We start from the raw sequence: 19,115 nt of genomic DNA on the forward strand, positions 1-19,115 counted from the left end.
GACAAACTCAAGGCCTACCAGAGGAGGATGAGGCTCATGGGTTTGGGCTCCTAAAGGGAAGCAACACCTGCAAGAAAGAACCAGACTAGACAAGGGGCCTGCATGCCAGTTTAAGCTCAACATGACTGAGCCAATTACAAATACAACTTTCTTGTTTATATTTAATTAATACCTCTCATTCTTTGCTGCCCTTACCTCAGGGCCTCATAAGCTCCACAAAAGGAGCTGCTTAAATTGCAGGCTCTGCTTGTATGAGATACTGCACTCAGATTTTGTAAAATCTGGACACAATGGAGCTTCTCAAGTTTCTATGACCCAAATGATGAGGGCTAAAGGAAATGACAGCCAAACAGTAACATTTCCAGTTTGACTGAGGCATGTAGTTTAACTGCATGAAAAAAAAGGGTATTCCTGTGAACTTTCTCACTTCCCTTAAATATTTTAAGTATGAGCTTTTGGATGGTCAAGAAGTACACCTACAAGCTCTGAGATCCCCCAATATATGTCCTGTATACTTGTGAAGTCTCCCAATCCTGTAGATCTCTCAGCACCTAGTGTTCAACAAACTCTGAAGTGCACAAGTGAGTAAATTATCCAGCACTAGCTATTATTAGGGACAACAGAGAAAATATACACAGAATTGAATTTGTTAGACCAAGTTTGACATTTAGCAACAATAAATTAAAAAAACAGAAGGAAGATTTCACAAAAGGAAAAATTCTCTTTTTACCCCCCTATCCTTTTCTTTCTCAAAGGCACATTATCTCAGTAATATCAGCTTCTCCCTGAAAAGACACTACTGAAAGCCAGTGCCCATCAGACAAAGAGAGATCAAATTAAAATGAAAAACCCCCACAAAAAACACTGATTGGGAGCTCTTCAAAATGAGATGAAGAGTTCAAAATGAGGCTCTAAAAAGCCTTAAGAAATAATATGCAGAAGGTATACATTATTCTCTTAAAACTCTTAGATGATCCCAAAAATACCACAATAGGGGAAAGACTGAAGCTATCTTCAGATGACTGTAAAGGTAAAACTATTTATAATAGCTGAGCATTGCATTAAGTGCTGTATTTTAAATTGGATTCTCATAAATTAAACCAAGAAAAGGAAGCAAATCAGCTAAGATACAGACAGCTGTCTTCAGAGGAGGAACAGCAATCACTCTAGGAACAGAACTGCTAATGCTGATGCTACCAATAGTAGGCAGTGCCCAGGACCTTTCCATCTATGTATTTGCTTGGCTGTAAGACTAAAACTGACCTCTCAAAAAACAAAGAAAACAAAACAAGAGTTGAAGGCACTGTCCAGAGAGAATATGGCAATGGTTGGTGTTGGTAATTACACTAGCTGTTACAGAAAACTAGTCATATTTCAGCACTGAAACCCTGGGGTTGTATACAGTAGCATTCAGCTTTCTGAGTGAAAGCAAGGCATGGAAGAAAAGGGATGAGGAACATAACAGTCCTAGCATACTTGCCTACAGAGCCAGCTACCAGCCTATAGACTCCCAAAGCACACTGCTTTAGTTATGAAACTGCTCTAGTTAAGGTATCCATCCTGATGGGCTGCTTGTGGTTTTTAGCTTCGTGCTGAGGATTCATAATAATACATGATGGACAAAGCAATTCTTGGCTGCTCTTGGTCAAAGCAATCTGGATTTCTCTTTCACATATTAATGTGCCCTCCCTGGAACAGCTTCCTACTGTCACCTTTTAAACATATTGCAGAGAAGTATGACACTCCTTGTGCATTCAGGACACCCACTTGGTCTGCAATAACCATGTCTACTACTGGATGGTTTCAGACAGGAGTGTAGTGAAAGGACTGTACAAACATGCCAGAATTAATGGATACAGATGTCCACTGATGGTTGCTACTGCTCATTGCTGTCACTCTCACAAGGTTTCCAGATGCTATCCTTTCTTCTGAGCCCAAGCATTTCACACCTGTCTTGTGAAATTCCAATGCACTACACCCATCTACTAATTCTCTGTTATTAAAACAAAGACAAACACATTTCTCACTAACTCATAATTGAGCTGTGCAACCCTTGCAAAGGCACTGTAGTTAGGAGGGTTATTTGGGCAAAATCAGAGCATGCTGAAAAGTTACCTTAAGGATAAATAGCCTATATATCTTTATCTCTTCTACAGAATATAGAGCTGTTCAAGCCTTGGGGGAATTCAGTACTGTACAAACAGCCAGACCAAAGCTTATGATCTGTCTAAATCCTATTTCTGCCCTCCAAAGCAAAGCAGAACAAAGCATTCCAGAGGCCTCCTGAGACATACAGAGTGCTCATGTGTAGCCCTCTCCTCTCTTTCACCAGTGCTAAGTTTTACACCTTTGCTGACCTAGCAGGCTATTTCAGGCTTAACCCTCTCTCCCACTTCCCACATTGCTTCACATCAGTTGTCCTTGGTTTTTCAAAACTGTCCTTTCAGTTTCTAGACCAAGATTCACCTTCTGCAAGTTCAGAGATTCTTGCAATGACTGTTATTGCAAAATTTCCTTCAGATTGAAAAACTCTTGGTGTTTGATCGAGTAGATTGAGAATTCGATCTGAAAGGTGGAAACTCATTTTGCTTTCAATCTTCTGGCACACAGAGCACTTCAGAAGAAGCTGCTGGAAGAGTTCAAGGAAAGCCATGCTGCTCCCCCATCAGCCAGAGAGTGCCATTTCAGCCAGAAAATTGCTCTTTGACTAGAATTCCACCCAAATTCAAACAAAACCACAAGAGAGACACTTACACATAGAGATCCATAGGAAACTCTTTCATCATGTGTGTTACAATGAACTCCACCATCAAATCTGACAGAAAGGAAAACAATCAAGTAAGTTAACTTGTAGTAGACAACAAGGAAGTCAAGCTACCCCACCCACCTACTTCTACTGGATGACAGTCCTGCTTAGATGAGAGAAATTCCCAGATTTGTTTGTTTGTTTTAAAGATTATTAAATACCCTCTGGGATTAAAAAGCAAGTCCTGGAAACTGAGGGCACATAATGTGATTTGCTTTCAGGCACTACTTCCCCATGTTTCCCCCCACTATTAGTCAAAGAATACACCACAAATGCTGATGCTTAGAAGTGCTCTCATATTAAAAGTCTCCTCACTAATGCAAAATGACATTGAGAAGAATATTGTAGAAAAACATTCTTAGCAGAAACAAGGCACAACCCAGATGTTTCTCTCTGAAATAAACTCTGAAGCCAGTAAATAGAATCATTCTGTGATTCTGCTCAAAGATTGTAAACCCAGTCCAATATCAACACAGGCTAAGCTTCATTCAGAGAGACAGAAGAAAGGGAGAATGTCTCTAACATCTAAGGAGTGCCAGTGTGAGGATAAGAGGCAGAGCACAGAAATACAATTAAAAGATGTAAGTTCCTATGGTTCAGCTAATAAACCCTAACTGAACATGTGTGTGCTCTCTGCACAGCACAACTTCAGCAGAAAATGCTTAACCCATGCTAGTGGTAACAGTTGTGAGATTTATCTTCCTAGAGTATTAAAAGTGCAGCAATATGGCTTAACAGTGACTGAAAAAACTACAGAGCAAGAGGTGCATGTAAAGCACAACATTTCAAACAATTCTTCACACAAGTGTTTTCTCTTGGCTTCAACAACCACCTGTTTGAAAGTGCTACTCTGAGATGGTTTCCATATCATCCATCTTAAGAGTCATTGAAGGATTCAGGCTCCATCCATTTCTGCACCCATTGAGGCTTCTGGCCTCCACAGCAGCAAGTGTCAGAATCTAACCATATGCTGCACAAAAAGCTTTTGACCAAGCTTCCATTTCCACATGCAAAACCAACCTCAGCTACTGGCATTCCTATTGGGATTTGCTGAGGAAAGGCTAAATGCCCTTTCCCCAACAGCTGGGTCATGTCATGTAGGCTTGCCCTCATGACATCACCTAGAAAGTACTTGTGATCAACTGTTACTACATTCACCTAGAACTCAATCTGTTTATCAACTGCCCTCTCTATTGTTACTTTTCTAGGTAAAGGGGCACAACAGGCTTCTGCAAAACTTACTGCAAACACATACAGGATTCCTTACTACAGAGCAGCAAACTTGGATTTAATTCCCCTGTGAGGCAGCCAGCTGTAGGGATGGACTATGCATTGCTAGAAATATCTTCGGTATGTAACTGCCCTCCCTTTAAGTCACAGAATCAGAGAATTGTTAGGGTTGGAAGGGACCTCAAGGATCATCTAGTTCCAACCACCCTGGGCAGGGACACCTCATTCTAGATCAGATTGCTCAGAGCCACATCCAGCCTGGCCTTAAAATCCTCCAGGGATCAGGCTGCTACCACCTCCCTGGGCAACCTGTTCCAGTGTCTCACCACCCTCATGGGGAAGAATTTCTTCTTAACATCCAATCTGAATCTACCCATTTCTAGTTTTGTTCCATTTCCCCCTAGTCTTATCATTACCTGACACCATAAAAAGTCCCTCCCCAGCTTTCTTGTAGGTCCCCTCAAGATACTGGAAGGCCACAATTAGGTCTTCTTGGAGCCTTTTCTTCTCCAGACTGAACAGCCCCAACTCCCTCAGTCTGTCCTCATAGGAGAGGTGCTCCAGCCCTCTGACCTTCCTTGTGGCCCTTCTGGACACACTCCAGCACGTCCAGATCCTTCCTGTAATATTGGCTCCAGAACTGGACACAGTACTGCAGGTGGGGTCTCACCAGAGCAGAGTAGATGGGGAGAATCACCTCCCTTGACCTGCTGGCTATGCTTCTCTTGATGCAGCCCAGGATGTGATTGGCTTTCTGGGCTGCAAGCGCACACTGGTGGCTCATTTTAATTCACAAACCTCATGTTGTTCTACTGCAGAACAAAAGGTGCTTTGGGAAGCACAAGCACACACCTACTCTTAACAATACTCACCAAGCACTGCACACACCAGCGGGCGACAAGGCAGGTTCTTGTCTGCTGCTTTCTTCCTATGTCTCATTGGCTTCAAACACACAAAGATGAAAGAAAAGCAGTCAGCAGAAGCTTGAAGTGACAATCTGTGTATTACTGTATTTTTCATGCAAATAGTACCATCAGCACAGGTCTCCCTTTGTCTTTTTCTCCACCTGTTATCTCACCTAAAGGCTGTGCCTGTAGTAAAAACTGTGCCTGCTTTTCAGTATACTGACCACTCAGGTTTTGTCTTTCTAGCTATGCAACTGGAGAACACTTACAGCCAGGTCAGGGTAGGAGTGGGGAGGAAAATAAAAAGGGAGAATAAATAAATCACAGAGCAATTCCCCTGCCTTGGTTAATGTACTGATTTCCTCCTGATCCAGAAGTCTGATCTGAATGTGCAGGATCAAATGGCTCTGGTCTTTATTGTAACAGACCAGACAAGGCTAATTGAATGGCAAGTTTGTTGTTAAGTAGGTATGATTAGCATCCTACTCATTCAAAAACCCTAGATTTTCCTGTCCTGGACTAGTGACATTTGAAGCACTGCTTTCACTGTCAGGAGGTGGAACTTGCCAGTGCCACAAAGACAGAAAAAGCATCAAGTTAGTAGCCATTCAGGTTACTTGTAAGCACAGAATTTTGTGAACCAGGTAAGGAGACTTTCTTCACAGATACCTATAGGAAAAAGCTCTGGAATAAAATACATTCCTCCTTGAAGGTGAGTCACACCACCCAGGACAAAGCATGAGCCAAATTGGAGCACTCAGTGTAACTCCAGCTGGCTCTTCATTTATCACATGAGGGCTAATGCTTTCTGAAGATCAAGGCAGAACACACTCTCTGCCAGTGATTTCCTTAGAGACTTTAAAATATACAGCTCCTCCCCAGCTACACAGGCCTCTGAATTTACCAGCAGGGCAACCAGCTCTTTGTTCTTTGAAGGAGTGTGACATTCTGAGAGCAATTGCAAAATCATTCCCCAGCTACTCGTTTCTCACAGTATTTCCACATGCCTGAGCCATCCAGGTTAGATGCCTATCGGAGTTTTCAACACACACAAACTCAAATCCTCTCTGTTCTCATCCCAAACAGAAAACAGAGCAGGTGGAGGAAAAGACTCACCATCTTGTGTAGGTTTACTCGAAAATTCATGTTGTCATCATGGAGAAAAGCGTTAGCATACTGATCCTATTGAAAAGGGAAAGAAAAGGGAGGAGCTGTGAATAGCCACACAAGTGGCCAACACCTTCCACTTGCCTCTCAAATCACACTCATTTCAGTGTCAAAGCTCCCAACAAACAGCTAGAAGGTTACAAAGCCACCTGTCACCTCCTCTTGTCCCAACCACAGAAGTAAACCCCTCATGATGCCAATTTCACTCTAAAGTCTGCATCACTGCTTGTTCTGTAAACCATTTATTTTCTGTTCTCCTCTTTCTGCTCATCCAAACTCTACACAGCACAAATCACAATGTGAGGTGGTGCTCCAGCACACGAGTTCCTGTGACCCTGTGTTTGAAGGTTTATATTGGCATTTTGACGGGACCACCATGCCAGAAGTCACTGCAGTACCAGCAGGTAGGTTTAATAGCTGCCCAACCGCCCCCAAAACAGCTCATTCTAAAACCAGCTGTAAATCAAAGTGATTCCTTCAGGTAATGCACCTCCAGGGTGGGTAATAAACATAACTTCCCTCTAATACCAGAACCAAACCATGCCCTTGCTGTGTGGAAACAGAATATCTTATCTTGTACTATTTATGTGTCCACCTGAAGAACTCAAGCAATGCAGATGATCAGCTCTCAGGCTGCATCCTGAAGAAACACTACTTCAGAATCCTTACACTGGCTATCAGCATCACTGCTTTTTATTCTTTGTTGAGAATGAAAGGTCTTTACTTGTAAACAAGCAAAATCCAAATTCCACACATACTCAGTCACCACCCAGGACATCACTCAAGCCGTTAGCACATACTTCCCATGAGACAGGACCACATTCAGCCAGGACTGCTGGCATAGCTCTGCGATACCACTTTTCTACCTACGATATTTTCTACTTCATCTTGCTTGTAGAGAGCTACAACAGTGCAGCTTTCTTTCACACTTGTTTGAATTTTAGTCAGATGGGACATGGCAATGCCGTGAACAGCACAGAGCTGAAAGCCATTAGCATATTTCTCATCTAAAAGCCACACCACAAGGTCACCAAACAGCTAAGTATTTAGGTTCGCTCTTTCCTCTCTTCATCCCTGGGAGCTGGCTAGCTGTGGCAGTTTTAGGCTGATGGCTAGGAAATTTTCCACAGATTGAGTAGAAAGTAGTAGAATGCAAATGAGTTACCATTGGATGCAAAAGAAAACTAATGATAAGGTCTAGGTCTAAGTAATCCTGTTGGTCTGATAACTAACATAAAGTTCGTGTACAAACTAACTCCTTTTTCTTTCTTGGTTCTCCCGCTACCAGATGCTAGCTGGTGCTTTTGCTTAGCTGTTGCTGACCTTGGCTGCATTTCTTTGTTGTGGCTAAGTACCAAAAAGCTACTCTCTGTTTTTCTCCTCTTTCTTTTTCCCCTTGTACAGGGGGAAAGGGTGTTGAGAAGGGGAAGCTGTTGGCAACCCTCTGGTGCTGTCCAGGGGGGGTTCTTGTGTCGTTTATGAATTGCAAATACATGTAAATATTGTGTATTTGGTACATACTCATTGCACTCCATATTTCTAGATTGTAGTTTTGCTTGCAAATAAAGCTTCATTTGCTTCCATCTGAGCTGGTCTGGCAACTTTATTCTGGGGGGGAATTTCAACCCACCACACTAGCCCAGATAAGATGATCCAAGTTTCAAGTGAACTTTAACATTAATGCATCAGGTTTATTAGCAAAACATTAAGTGCCTGAGGTCCTCTCTGCTCAGCACCACTGTGGGTCTTCAGCTCCTGCTCAACAGGAGGCAGGGGATGTACATGCAGATAAAGCCCTGCAACACACCATCTGTTACACAGCTTCGCACAAGAAACCTACCTCTGCTATGCATGTCAGGATAATGAGACAGAGCTTTCCACTGTGTAGCCGGTGCTCATCTGCAAAGAAGAAAAAAGCAAGCCCTCCATGAGCCACACAAGCCTAGCAGTTCTGAAGAGCAAGATAGCTGCTGCAGCAAGCAAAGCTCAGTCTTGGAGATTCCTCCTGTTTTTACTTCCTCCCCGATAGCTAATAGTCTACCTACTCCAATTAAGCACTACTCACCCTCCAGCCTGCCCACTAAATTCCACCAAATTATCACCAGTCTGTGCCAACAGCAAAGTTTCTGATTTGAACCTCCAGCTACCAGTGGGGCTTCGGTCTCATTTACTCTTAATTCCTCAGATTTCTATATGCTGGGGTGAGCCCCTTTCTGTCAAAGTAGAGATACCTTTTTCCTCTCTCTTAGATAAGATGGAAGGAAAAAGATCACCTTTGCTTTGGCAGAGGCATAGCACGGTGTAACAGAATGACTCCTGACATTGTGCTCTAAGTCCTGAGTTTTAACCCCAATACTGAGAGACATGACCTACCTCACCCCATGCACATCCATGAAAGAAGCAAGTGTGCAAAGACTTACCATTTTAAGCCAAAGGAGTTCCACCCTGATAATATTCTGCAACTTGTTATTCACCCTACAGCTTCAAGCAGCTTTTTCACTGAATGACAACCAGAGAGCTGAAAGGCTAACAAATAGAGAGGGACTCAGGCAGAAGAATGCAGGAAGAAGGGGGCCTACAGGAGGGCTGGGGAGGGACTTCTTGGGATATCAGGTAGTGATAGGACTAGGGAGGAATGGAATGAAGCTGGAGGTGGGGAGATTCAGGCTGGACGTGGGGAGGAAGTTCTTCACCATGAGAGTGGTGAAGCCCTGGAATGGGTTGTCCAGGGAGGTGGTTGAGGCCCCATCCCTGGAGGTGTTTAAGACCAGGCTGGATGAGGCTCTGGCCAGCCTGATTTGGTGTAGGGTGTCCCTGCCCATGGCAGGGGTGTTGGAACTAGATGATCTTTGTGGTCCCTTCCAACTCTGACTGATACTACACTATGATACTATGATTTGTGTTATGTAAAACTCTTCTCTCTCAATTTCAACCTTGAGAAAAAAAAACAAAACCTATATAGGTACCTACAGTCACAGAGTAACTTAGGATGGAAGAATCATCTGGTGGAAACCTTACTCAAAGCAAGGCCAGCCAAGACCAGGTTGTTTAAGTCACTGTCCAGTCAAGTTCATTGAAAAGCCTTTGTTTTAAAAACCAAACCACTAACACCACACACCTCCAAACCCAGGAAAACTAACAAAAGACAACCACCACAACATGTTTACAAGTAACTGCAGAGGAAGTTTAAAACTGCACATTCCTGAGACCTCTACCAGCTTCTCTAAACCAGACAACTATTAAACCTGCCATCCCAGACATCTGCCTCAGAATCTGTTTGGAGCAGAGGGAAACTGCAGAGTCAGACCACTTTCATATAACTCAAAAGACAGCATCAGTCAAACTCCTTGCATCTCTGCAGGTCACTTTCACAAACACTTTGCTAGTTAGTCTGTATATGATAATCTCTAAAAACACAGAGAAAGTGCTTAGCTAGCTCTTCTGTCTAGTTTGATGCCTCTTGTTTTCTTTTCTACCCTGCTGAGGGACAGGTATTTCCTAAGATGAAATCAGCACACTTCAGGGCACATCATCTTGCTGCACTAAGTAAAAGGAAGAAGAATTTTGGAATAGCAGAGTGAAAAGTTTCCCCTATGTCTCCTTATCTCAGCTAAAATGCTTAAGTGAGATGTTTTCTATTTCAGCAAACCAGGAAAAATGGCCTCAAAGAACTGTGAGTCACTGGAGCCTTATTATCTTGCTATTGTAAGGCCTCCCTGTACATTTTTGTAGGTGCAGCTAACACTTCTCTCTCAGGAGACTGTGCTGTGAAGGCTCCTGTTTCACACTAAGAGCTCTACCTTCCCTCGGTGTGTTGTGAACATCATGCCATTTTCAGCAGTTATGAGGCAGCTATGCAGGCAGTTCCTCACACAGACACTTCATACTTTCACAGCACCCTTTATCAAAGGAACAAAGCAGACCACCTCCCATAGGAAGGTGCATCAGTGTGTGAGCCGTATTTTACAGGTGGGAAAAAAGGATGCAGAGGTTTTGTTTCACCCAAGGCAGCTATCTCTGGCTGACACAAGGGAGAAAATGAGAGGATGATCTAGTAAATGCAATCTATTAAATTATGCTCTCTGGGACAGGACCAAAGCAACTGTCTAGTCCTGATGTGGAACAAACCAGTGTCCCCTCCAAGGTCCCACCTGTCTCATGACACAGGGAGTTTCATTCTTCTCTTCTTACTGTACTGGCATCACATAGAATCACAGAATCAATTAAGTTGGCAAACATCCTTTGAAGTCATCAAGTCCATCCATTAAGCCAGCACTGCCCAGTCCATCGCTAAACCATGTCCCTAAGCACCATATCCACAAGGCTTTTAAATACCTCCAGGGATGGTGATTCAACCACATCCCAGGGCAGCCCATTCCATGCTTGGTCTTAAAGGGGGAAAGAAAAAGCTAAGCAGGGGCCCATCTATCATCACAATATGAGGACAGGAATATACCTACTAGAACTAAGAAGCACTGGTTTGGAAGGCACACCTTATTCAACCAAGCAGTCAGTGGAGCTCCTGCTACACACTATCATGACAGCAAGAAGATTAAGTCTCTCAGCCACACAAGTTTCAAATGTTATACAAGGTACGATCAAAGCAAAGAAACATTGACTCCTGTCTCATACCACAATAAACTCATCTCTTGCTGGCTTCAGTAAGGAATCCCCTCTAATACATTTCACTCCATCTGAAACTAATACAGCTTGGCAGTTCCTGAGGCCCTATGCAGGCTTTCCATATTACAGCGACTAATAAGTGCCAAAGTTAAATGGAACACAAAACACAAAACTGCTCCATCAGAGACTTGGATCACCAAGACAGACTCTGAGGAAAGCAAATGAGAATGATGAAAGAGCTGGCAGGTCCTCCTCATGTGTGCTATCTGTAAGAAATGACTGAGCAAAGATGGATGTGGTTTTAACTTACAAACAAAAGCAAGATGCAACACGAAAGAAAACTTCAAACGCGTAAGGGCTGACACAAAGAAAGAAGTAATTCTCAGTATCTACCTTGGAGAGCACAATCATTCACTAGTTTAAATCACAGCAAAGATTTTAGGCAGCACAGGAAGCTTTCTCACACAAAGGATAGGGAATGGATAGTTTAAAAATTATGTTCCACTATCAAAGTGTCTTCTTCCAGTCTGTTAGTTACCTCTCCAAGAAAAGACAAAGGTAAACCTAATCCAGATCCTGCCTTGGTTTTGAGGGGTGCACTAGATATTTTCATGAAGTCCCTTTGGTCCTCATTTTAATTATCCACTTCCTCCTCAACCAGACTGCACACTGGAAAAAGAAAAAACCCAAAACAGCCAGGCACAATTTCACTGCAAGCTATTAGGTAGAAGGAAACTCTGTGCCTGCTCTCATACTCAGTGACAAGCACTCATGAAGTGTATCAAAGCTCTGCAGCTACCTATCTATTTTTACTCAGTTGTTACATCTAACTTTAAAGCAGAAGTCAGTAATAAGCTGAAATACAGTACAAAGATCACTTGTTAGGTTCACACTGTGGTCCTGCCCATACAACCACTGGGCATAATAGCATAATACCCTTGGGTACCCTGAGCAGGAGATGAAGCAGTGCTTCAACTTCAGCAAGCTGAAATTAACCCCCTTGAAACTATCAGAAGAAACAAAAAAACACAATATGGAAATACATCTTCTCAAGCAAATTACTGCCAGCACAGTGCAAGTTACAGCTGTTCTCTTTGTAATTTATGAGCTGCCTGTTTTAAACAGCAAGTACCAAAGGACAAAGGAAATATTTCATCCTAATGCTGAGCTTTGCCTCCTGTGTCAGTGCCTAAACGTTCTCAAAAGCACAGTTCCCTGGTAGATGACTTCCCCTCTCTGGCAGCTTGGAATCAGATATGCTCATGCATCCTGCATAGGGACAGGCTTGATTATTGGGTACTATTAATTATTATTATTATTACTACGTTGTTTCCATATTCCACATCTCTCCTGCCAGCATCAGGTCTCTCCTAGTCTCACAGCTCTTATCTTGCAATAGGAAATCATTTCCTTTCTCAAAAGGTAGAATCTTCCATCCTCTAAAGGGACTGCAGTTAACTTCTATTTCTGGAGTCACTAGACATGTTCTTACTCCCTCCTGACTTAAGAAGCACTGCTTGCTGCATCCAGAGCTGCATCAATAGAATGTATTTACCTTTTGTGTCCTGCATCACAATCGAGCTGTACTTCAAGAAGGTTATCAGTAGGTTGCTCGTTTGCACATCAGCATCCAGAGGTAGCTCTGCAGAACTTATAACTGGAACAAAGCAGATAAGACACGTTTCACCCTCTGCAAATACAAGAGATAACTACAGAGAGAAACAAGTCACAGACTCACAGATCTGGGATAGGAACATCTTATTTGCAAGGTCACCTGACCTCCTCCTCCCTGACTGCACAGCCAAGATTTTGTTTTGAGGATTGGTGAAACTCTCCCAGAGAGCATTTCTCCTGATACAAGTATAGGTTATGATACCCAGCAAAGTGCTACCCTTCTGTCCTGTCTCCCCGCTCCCACCCTGAAGGAGATCAGCCTGCTGTTTTAGCACTCATCAACATTCTAGGGAGATCAAGATATTGTCACCAATATCCAATTAATTCTTACAAGCAACACATCTAACATACACACCATTCTGAGTTTTGAAGAAACAGGCCCAACAAAAACCCATCTGAGTTTCAGCAGTATCGGACTTTCAGTTCCAAAAGATCCACATCAATTCCATTCTCTCCTCCCCAAAACAGCTTCTCTTGCAGAAGCAAGACAGTAACATCATAATTATTGCATGACCAAAATGTCAGAAAAGAGGTAGAAAGAGCAGCTTTATAAAAATCAGAAGCAGAAGCAATCATAGCTTGTGCTAGAGAAATCACAACACAGCAGGGAGCAGAAATGTACTCTCCATACCTGCAGCAGAATTGGCATTTCTTTAAGATGCCCTCCTTGTTACCACAGCTGTACTTTTAACACCTAACACTGGCCATCAATCTGCCTTAAGACTTCATAAGAAGCTATCTCAATTATTCAGCTAATTCCACAATGTGCCTCCTGCTCTCTTCCCATGCACCACCTGAAGCATGGAGTTTGTGCTGTCAAACCCCTATCAGGTAACTGAGCCAAAATTGCCTGCAAGGGCCATTCTCAGCCTCCTTAGTCAGAAAGACTTGATGTGAAATATTGAAGTAGGGGGAAGATAAGTAGGGAATGGAATGGAATGGAATGGAATGGAGTGGAATGGAATGGGTTGGAAAAGACTTTTGAGATCATCAAGTCCAACCTATCAACCAACACCATTTAATCAACTAAAGCACAGCACCAAGCACCCCATTCAGTCTCCTCTTAAACACCTCCAGTGATGGTGACTCCACCACCTTCCTGGGAAGCACATTCCAATGGCCAATCACTGTGAAGAACTTCTTCCTAACATCCAGCCTAAACCTCCCCTGGCACAGCCTGAGACCGTGTCCTCTTGTTCTGGTGCTGGGAAGACGCAGCATGCCTTTACCTGCAGATCCTGTCAGGTAAGTCTGGTATCATTTAAGATTAATTTCTTTTTTCCTGATCTAATCTAACTTTTTAAAAAACATAGAAATCACTAAACTGATGGAGCTAGTCTAGGAGGGGTTCAGCAAAGCATTTAGTACAGTTCTGTATGAAGTGAAGCAGACAGGTGGGAACCAACACAGACATTTTAAGTACATCAAAGATCTAGCAAAGGAGAAGCAATCAGAGAAATCATTAGTGTGGGAAGAAGCAGCTACTTGAATTCCTTAGGTGTCAGTTTAGGGAACAGTTGTCTTTTTTTTGCAAGTGACCTAGGAACAAGAATCAGTTGCTTCCTAATGGTGTGCTCATGGCAGAAAGCTGGGATATGTAAGCACAGAGGAATATCAGTCTGCACACAAAGAGTAGGATGAAAACAAGGACCAGATAATAAAGACAAGATGGAAATTCAGCAATGCAAGTCATAGGGTCAGGAATTCAGGGATGTATTTCCACGGCAAGCTGAGAACTCATCAGCTGCAAACAAACCACTGTGATAGCAAGGCAGGCTATCAGATCATGAGATGAGTCACCAACACAAAGCACTGAAGAGTGTGGTCCCACAACATACAAAAAAATGCACTTCCAGCAGAGACAGGAACAGAGGAATGGCCTGCACAAGGTGCTGGTGAGATTTCATCTCAAACACTGCACATAACTATGCTGATCCCAAGTTCAAAGAAAATTAATTTATACTTGAATAATTTTAGAGAAAAGCTGGTAAGCTGATCAAAAGAACAAAGTGCCCTTCTCCTGAGATAGCAAAATACACAGGTGAGTAACCCAAGATGTGACAAGGAGCTATCTGTGTAAGGTTAACACCATGATAAATGGGTATAAACTGACAAGAAATACAGGTTAGAAAGCTGGAGGTTTTTAACTGAGGAACAAGATGCTGAAACTGCCTCCCACCAGGAACTATTGGAAAACAAATTTAACAAATTATGAGAGTTTGATAAATGTAAGGTATTCTGTGATGATGGGCCTGCAAGCACAAAGCACTAGGTTCTTTCCAGTGCTATGTGCCTGTCCTGACATGCCTATGAGCTCAAACTCATATGTTTCCACATGCAAGAGGTCGTGAGTGGCTTGAATTACAATTGCCAGAAGGCTCTCTGTCCTCTCAAGCTACAGAGATAGCCTAAGATGGGCCTCCCTTTGCACTAGAAAGATCTGCAGACCACTAGGACACACATGGTATGAGCTACATTACCTCTTCTCCATTTACCCTCAGGGAATGCTCAAGTCAAGACTGGAGCTTGCAACAAGTGTGGAATTACATCTGATTTTCAGATGGTTAGGACTGGAGCTCTGAGGGGAAGTGATTAAATCCTGTACACAACTGTATTTTGGTTCAGAAAAAGTCTGCTTTAACAAACAATACTTTTCATAATGTGGCAAGCAAGGCTTAAGTAGACCTGGGACTGGGGCAAGCACAGGCACAGAAGGATGAAGGAGACAAAACAAGAGTAAAATTCTGGATGCTTTAAACTGAGCACTAAGAGCCCCAGAGCACATCGGAGGTTCTCATGGAGCTCAGGACTACCCAATCACCTTGAACACAAGACTGTACCCCTTGGAAACAAGAAGCCAAACAGATCGATGTAACCTCACTGTTCAAATCACATCAAAGACATTCTAATGGGGCCTTTAGCTTCTAAAGGTTGCAGAGTCCAAGCACGAGCTGTTTTAGCCTACTCAACCTTGAAGCTCTGGGACTCCTGACACGCTGCTTGCCACGACTGGCGTGGCAAAGTCTGTGCAATGAGACTAGAAGAAGCTTTGTCACCCCCAATATTATGAATAGCTCAAAGACCTAGCTAAAAGTCTGAAAAATGTATTTATATCCCCAGTGGGTCCTTCTGGAGCTCTTACAATGAACGCAGTGAATGAATATTTAACAACAGTAAGCAAACTGACATTTAGATAACTATGGTGACAGGCACACTCCAGATTTACATATTATGGATCAACAGTTTCCAGCAAAAGTCTCATTTTTAAAACAAAAAGAATCACAGAATCACCAAGGTTGGAAGAGACCTCAAAGATCATTAAGTCCAACCTGTCACCACAGACCTCACGACTAAAAACCATGGCACCAAGTGCCACGTCCAATCCCCTCTTAAACATCTCCAGGGATGGTGACTACACCACCTCCCTGGGCAGCACATTCCAATGGCGAATGACTCTCTCAGTGAAGATCTTTCTCCTCAACTCCAGCCTAAACTTCCCCTGGTGCAGCTTGAGACTGTGTCCTCTTATTCTGGTGCTGGTTGCTTGAGGGAAGAGAGCAACCCCCTCCTGGCTACAACCACCCTTCAGGTAGTTGTAGAGAGCAATAAGGTCTCCCCTGAGCCTCCTTCTCTCCAGGCTGAACAATCCCAGCCCCCTCTGCCTCTCCTCATAGGGCTTGTGCTCGAGGCCTCTCACCAGAAGAAATCACTCTGAAGAACACATCACTGCTTATCCTGGTTCATGCTACAGACCTTAATTATTTATAGCACACATTTTGAAACTTTTAAAGTCTTAATTCACACCACAGCCTTAACAGCCAGGGAAATTTTAAGCCAGAATCCATTTGTAATCTCAGGCAGCATAAAAAGAAAGCACCCGAAAACCATAAATGGATTTCTACACATTGCTGTAACTTGAAAAGTCAATCAACTACACTTTTCTAATTTTTTTTTCCCAGTGCAAGAAAAAGAAGGAAGCAATCTTTTCATTTCAAAGTCAAAGAAGCCTCTTTTGCTAACTTTCAGCCACAGGCAAATTTTACAGTTGAGATGCAAGAGCTTAAGAAACAAGGAAAAAAATTAATTAAAATCACAGCAATGCCAAAGCAACACCAAACCAAGCTGTGGTCCTCCAGAGAAAATACATTATCACTGAGATTAGGGAGCAGCAAGGGGACAGCAAACAGAAATCAAGAATGCTTCCCAGTGCAGTTGTTGCATATTATGATCAGCCGCTCTCTCTAAACTCAGCAACCTTACGGGGGGCAAGAAAGCTCAAGCTTCACCTGATCACTGCCTCTGCTGCAAGCAGGATGGAGTTTTTGGGTTGCCACCTTTTTTTTTTTAGCTTTTTTTTTCCCCATTCATTATTTGTAAATTTAAAAAGGGAGTACAAGCAAGCTGCAGACACAGGTAAGCACAGCTCCTGCCAGTTGTATAATACGGTGTGTGGGTGGATACGCTTGCGGTGAACAGGAGCCCACAAAATGCCTGTCCCTCTACACTTGATGTTATAAGCACAAGGAGACTTGAGACATCAGGGGCTTTTTAACTGAAACTTTTGATATCCATGGTAACCAGAGAGCATTTATCCATAAGGAAGATGATCCTTAACTAGGGTATCAAATGACCTGAATAGCTGCTGTAACTGAATAACCCAGGTTGCTTTTCCCCAGGAATATTTCCAAACTGTGCTCCATTCCATCTGACCCTTCATTAAACACTTCCTGCACATCTGGAGGATGCCATTAAAGTACATGACAACAGCCAGTTGATTTCTTCTTTTAAACTGAGATGTACCTATGCATAGGTGAAATGAAAAGGCTTTTCATTGAGGCTATTTCAAGGAGTATTTATGTGGACAGGTAACAACTCATTTAGAAGAAAGATCTCAGGGTGAGCACTCATTCACAAAGCCTACCAGAGGAAAGGCAAGAAGGGGGTTGAATTCAAACCTCAGTTAATTCAGAGCTGGGGACATGTACATGAATGACAAGCAGGAAACCACTGCAATTCTCTCTAAACCTGTTCTAGTGACAAATAATCCCAAGCAAAGAACCACCTGACACTACAATCACAGAATCACCAAGGTTGGAAGAGACCTCAAAGATCATCAAGTCCAACCTGTCACCACAGACCTCATGACTAAACCATGGCACCAAGTGCCACATCCAATCCCCTCTTGAACACCTCCAGGGACGGTGACTCCACCACCTCCCCGGGCAGCCCATATTCTGCAATGCCTTCTAGTTGATAAGAATTATTGATAAGTAAAAGCCTACATAGAGTAACTAATGGGCTGGGTGCATCTTCATGCAGACACTGGGACAGAACTGTTTTCAGAAGGAATATAAGCATGATTTCTTTGAGCAATACACAAGGCAAACCTGAAAAACATTTGAGTCAAAGAATCTTTCTCATGTTTAGTAAGGCAAGTTGCTTGAGGAAGAGACCACCAGCTTACTTCTGCTCCACACAGACCTCATTAGGTGCCACCTTGAGAAAATGCTTTGCTGGTTGTATTACAGTTTGTAATCGTGTTTCCCCAGGAGAACATGACATTTCTTACCATCTGAAGAAGGTGGGGTGGTTCCAAGGGGAGTGACAGGTGTGGTTGGAATTGGGCTCGTTGGTGTTGTCATCAGCCCCATTTCAGGGTGGCTCTAAGAGAAAACACAAATACCCAGACAGACACAGGTCAATGGCTCCCCTAGGCACCAATACAGATTGCTATTTGTACTGTTCCATGCTCTCACATAACAGACAACTCATGAAGTCTCAAGAAACTTCAGCCCCTCCTCCATAAAGCAAGGCTATCCTTCCTGACCTTGGACATCTGACAATTAAACTCTACATCTGTTTCTGTACTCCACAAAGCAGAAATAGATCCCAAATGGTGGCTGCCCCCAGCACACAGGTAACATGCCCTTCCCCAGTGTAGAATGGGAAAAGGGACAGAGAAGCCTACACTGCACATAACTTCCAATCCCTCCCCAAACAACCCAAGGGTGTACATTAGAAGTCTTCTTCCAGGACCCTTTTAGTTCTCCTTCTAAAAGCGAATTCTCCTCGCTCCTGCCCTCCACCTATTTATACTCAAAGATGGTGGCAATTTATTACTTTCCTGCCTCACTATAAAGCCCAGGCACTGGAAGAAAAGAGTGCATCACATAAATAATGCCATCATTATCGATCCTTTCAGCTTCCATCAGTCAGTTACTCTCCCCATTTCATTTTTGCTAATAGTTGCCTGCGTAATTGCTGCTTTGACTTTATCCTTCATAGGCATCCGGATCTCTCCACACTGGTGAGACTGCAGGCAGTCTGCCACACTATTTTAAGTCCAGCTGCCAAGCAAAGTGTCCATTTCATTGGGCAAGTTTCACATAAATCCACCTTCACATGTCATCACTATTTCAAAAGGGATACAGAACTGCTGATTTGGTGTCAGTTCCATGGGATGCTGTCTCTAAGTACCTCATTTTAGAATAGAATAGAATAGACCAGGTTGGAAGAGACCTTCAAGATCATCGCATCCAACACCACCTAATGAATTAAACCATGCAACCAAGCACCCTATCAAGTCTCCTCCTAAACACCTCCAGTGATGGTGACTCTACCACCTCCCTGGGCAGCCCATTCCAATGGGCAATCTCTCTATGAAGAATTTCTTCCTGCCATCCAGTCTAAACCTCCCCTGGCACAGCTTG

The 19,115-nt window shown here is 43.1% G+C and overlaps 1 protein-coding gene across 6 annotated transcripts in view; it reads right to left on the reverse strand.

The window, feature by feature from the left end:
- ARMH3 (armadillo like helical domain containing 3) overlaps positions 1-19,115 on the reverse strand; it is a 151,679-nt gene that overhangs the window by 104,496 nt on the left and 28,068 nt on the right. For all 6 annotated transcript variants that reach the window (XM_068139512.1, XM_068139515.1, XM_068139514.1 and 3 more), the window contains 6 exons: positions 17,975-18,068; positions 12,287-12,388; positions 7,949-8,007; positions 6,058-6,123; positions 4,909-4,978; positions 2,755-2,815 (listed from right to left, as the gene is read on the reverse strand). In XM_068139512.1, coding sequence (XP_067995613.1) covers positions 2,755-2,815; positions 4,909-4,978; positions 6,058-6,123; positions 7,949-8,007; positions 12,287-12,388; positions 17,975-18,068 — 452 coding nt within the window. The remainder of the gene's footprint in view (positions 1-2,754; positions 2,816-4,908; positions 4,979-6,057; positions 6,124-7,948; positions 8,008-12,286; positions 12,389-17,974; positions 18,069-19,115) is intronic.

The sequence above is a fragment of the Melanerpes formicivorus genome, unplaced genomic scaffold (assembly GCF_026170545.1).
Source record: "Melanerpes formicivorus ecotype bairdi unplaced genomic scaffold, bMelFor1.0.p_v2 SCAF_6, whole genome shotgun sequence".
Taxonomy (NCBI): Eukaryota; Metazoa; Chordata; class Aves; order Piciformes; family Picidae; genus Melanerpes; species Melanerpes formicivorus.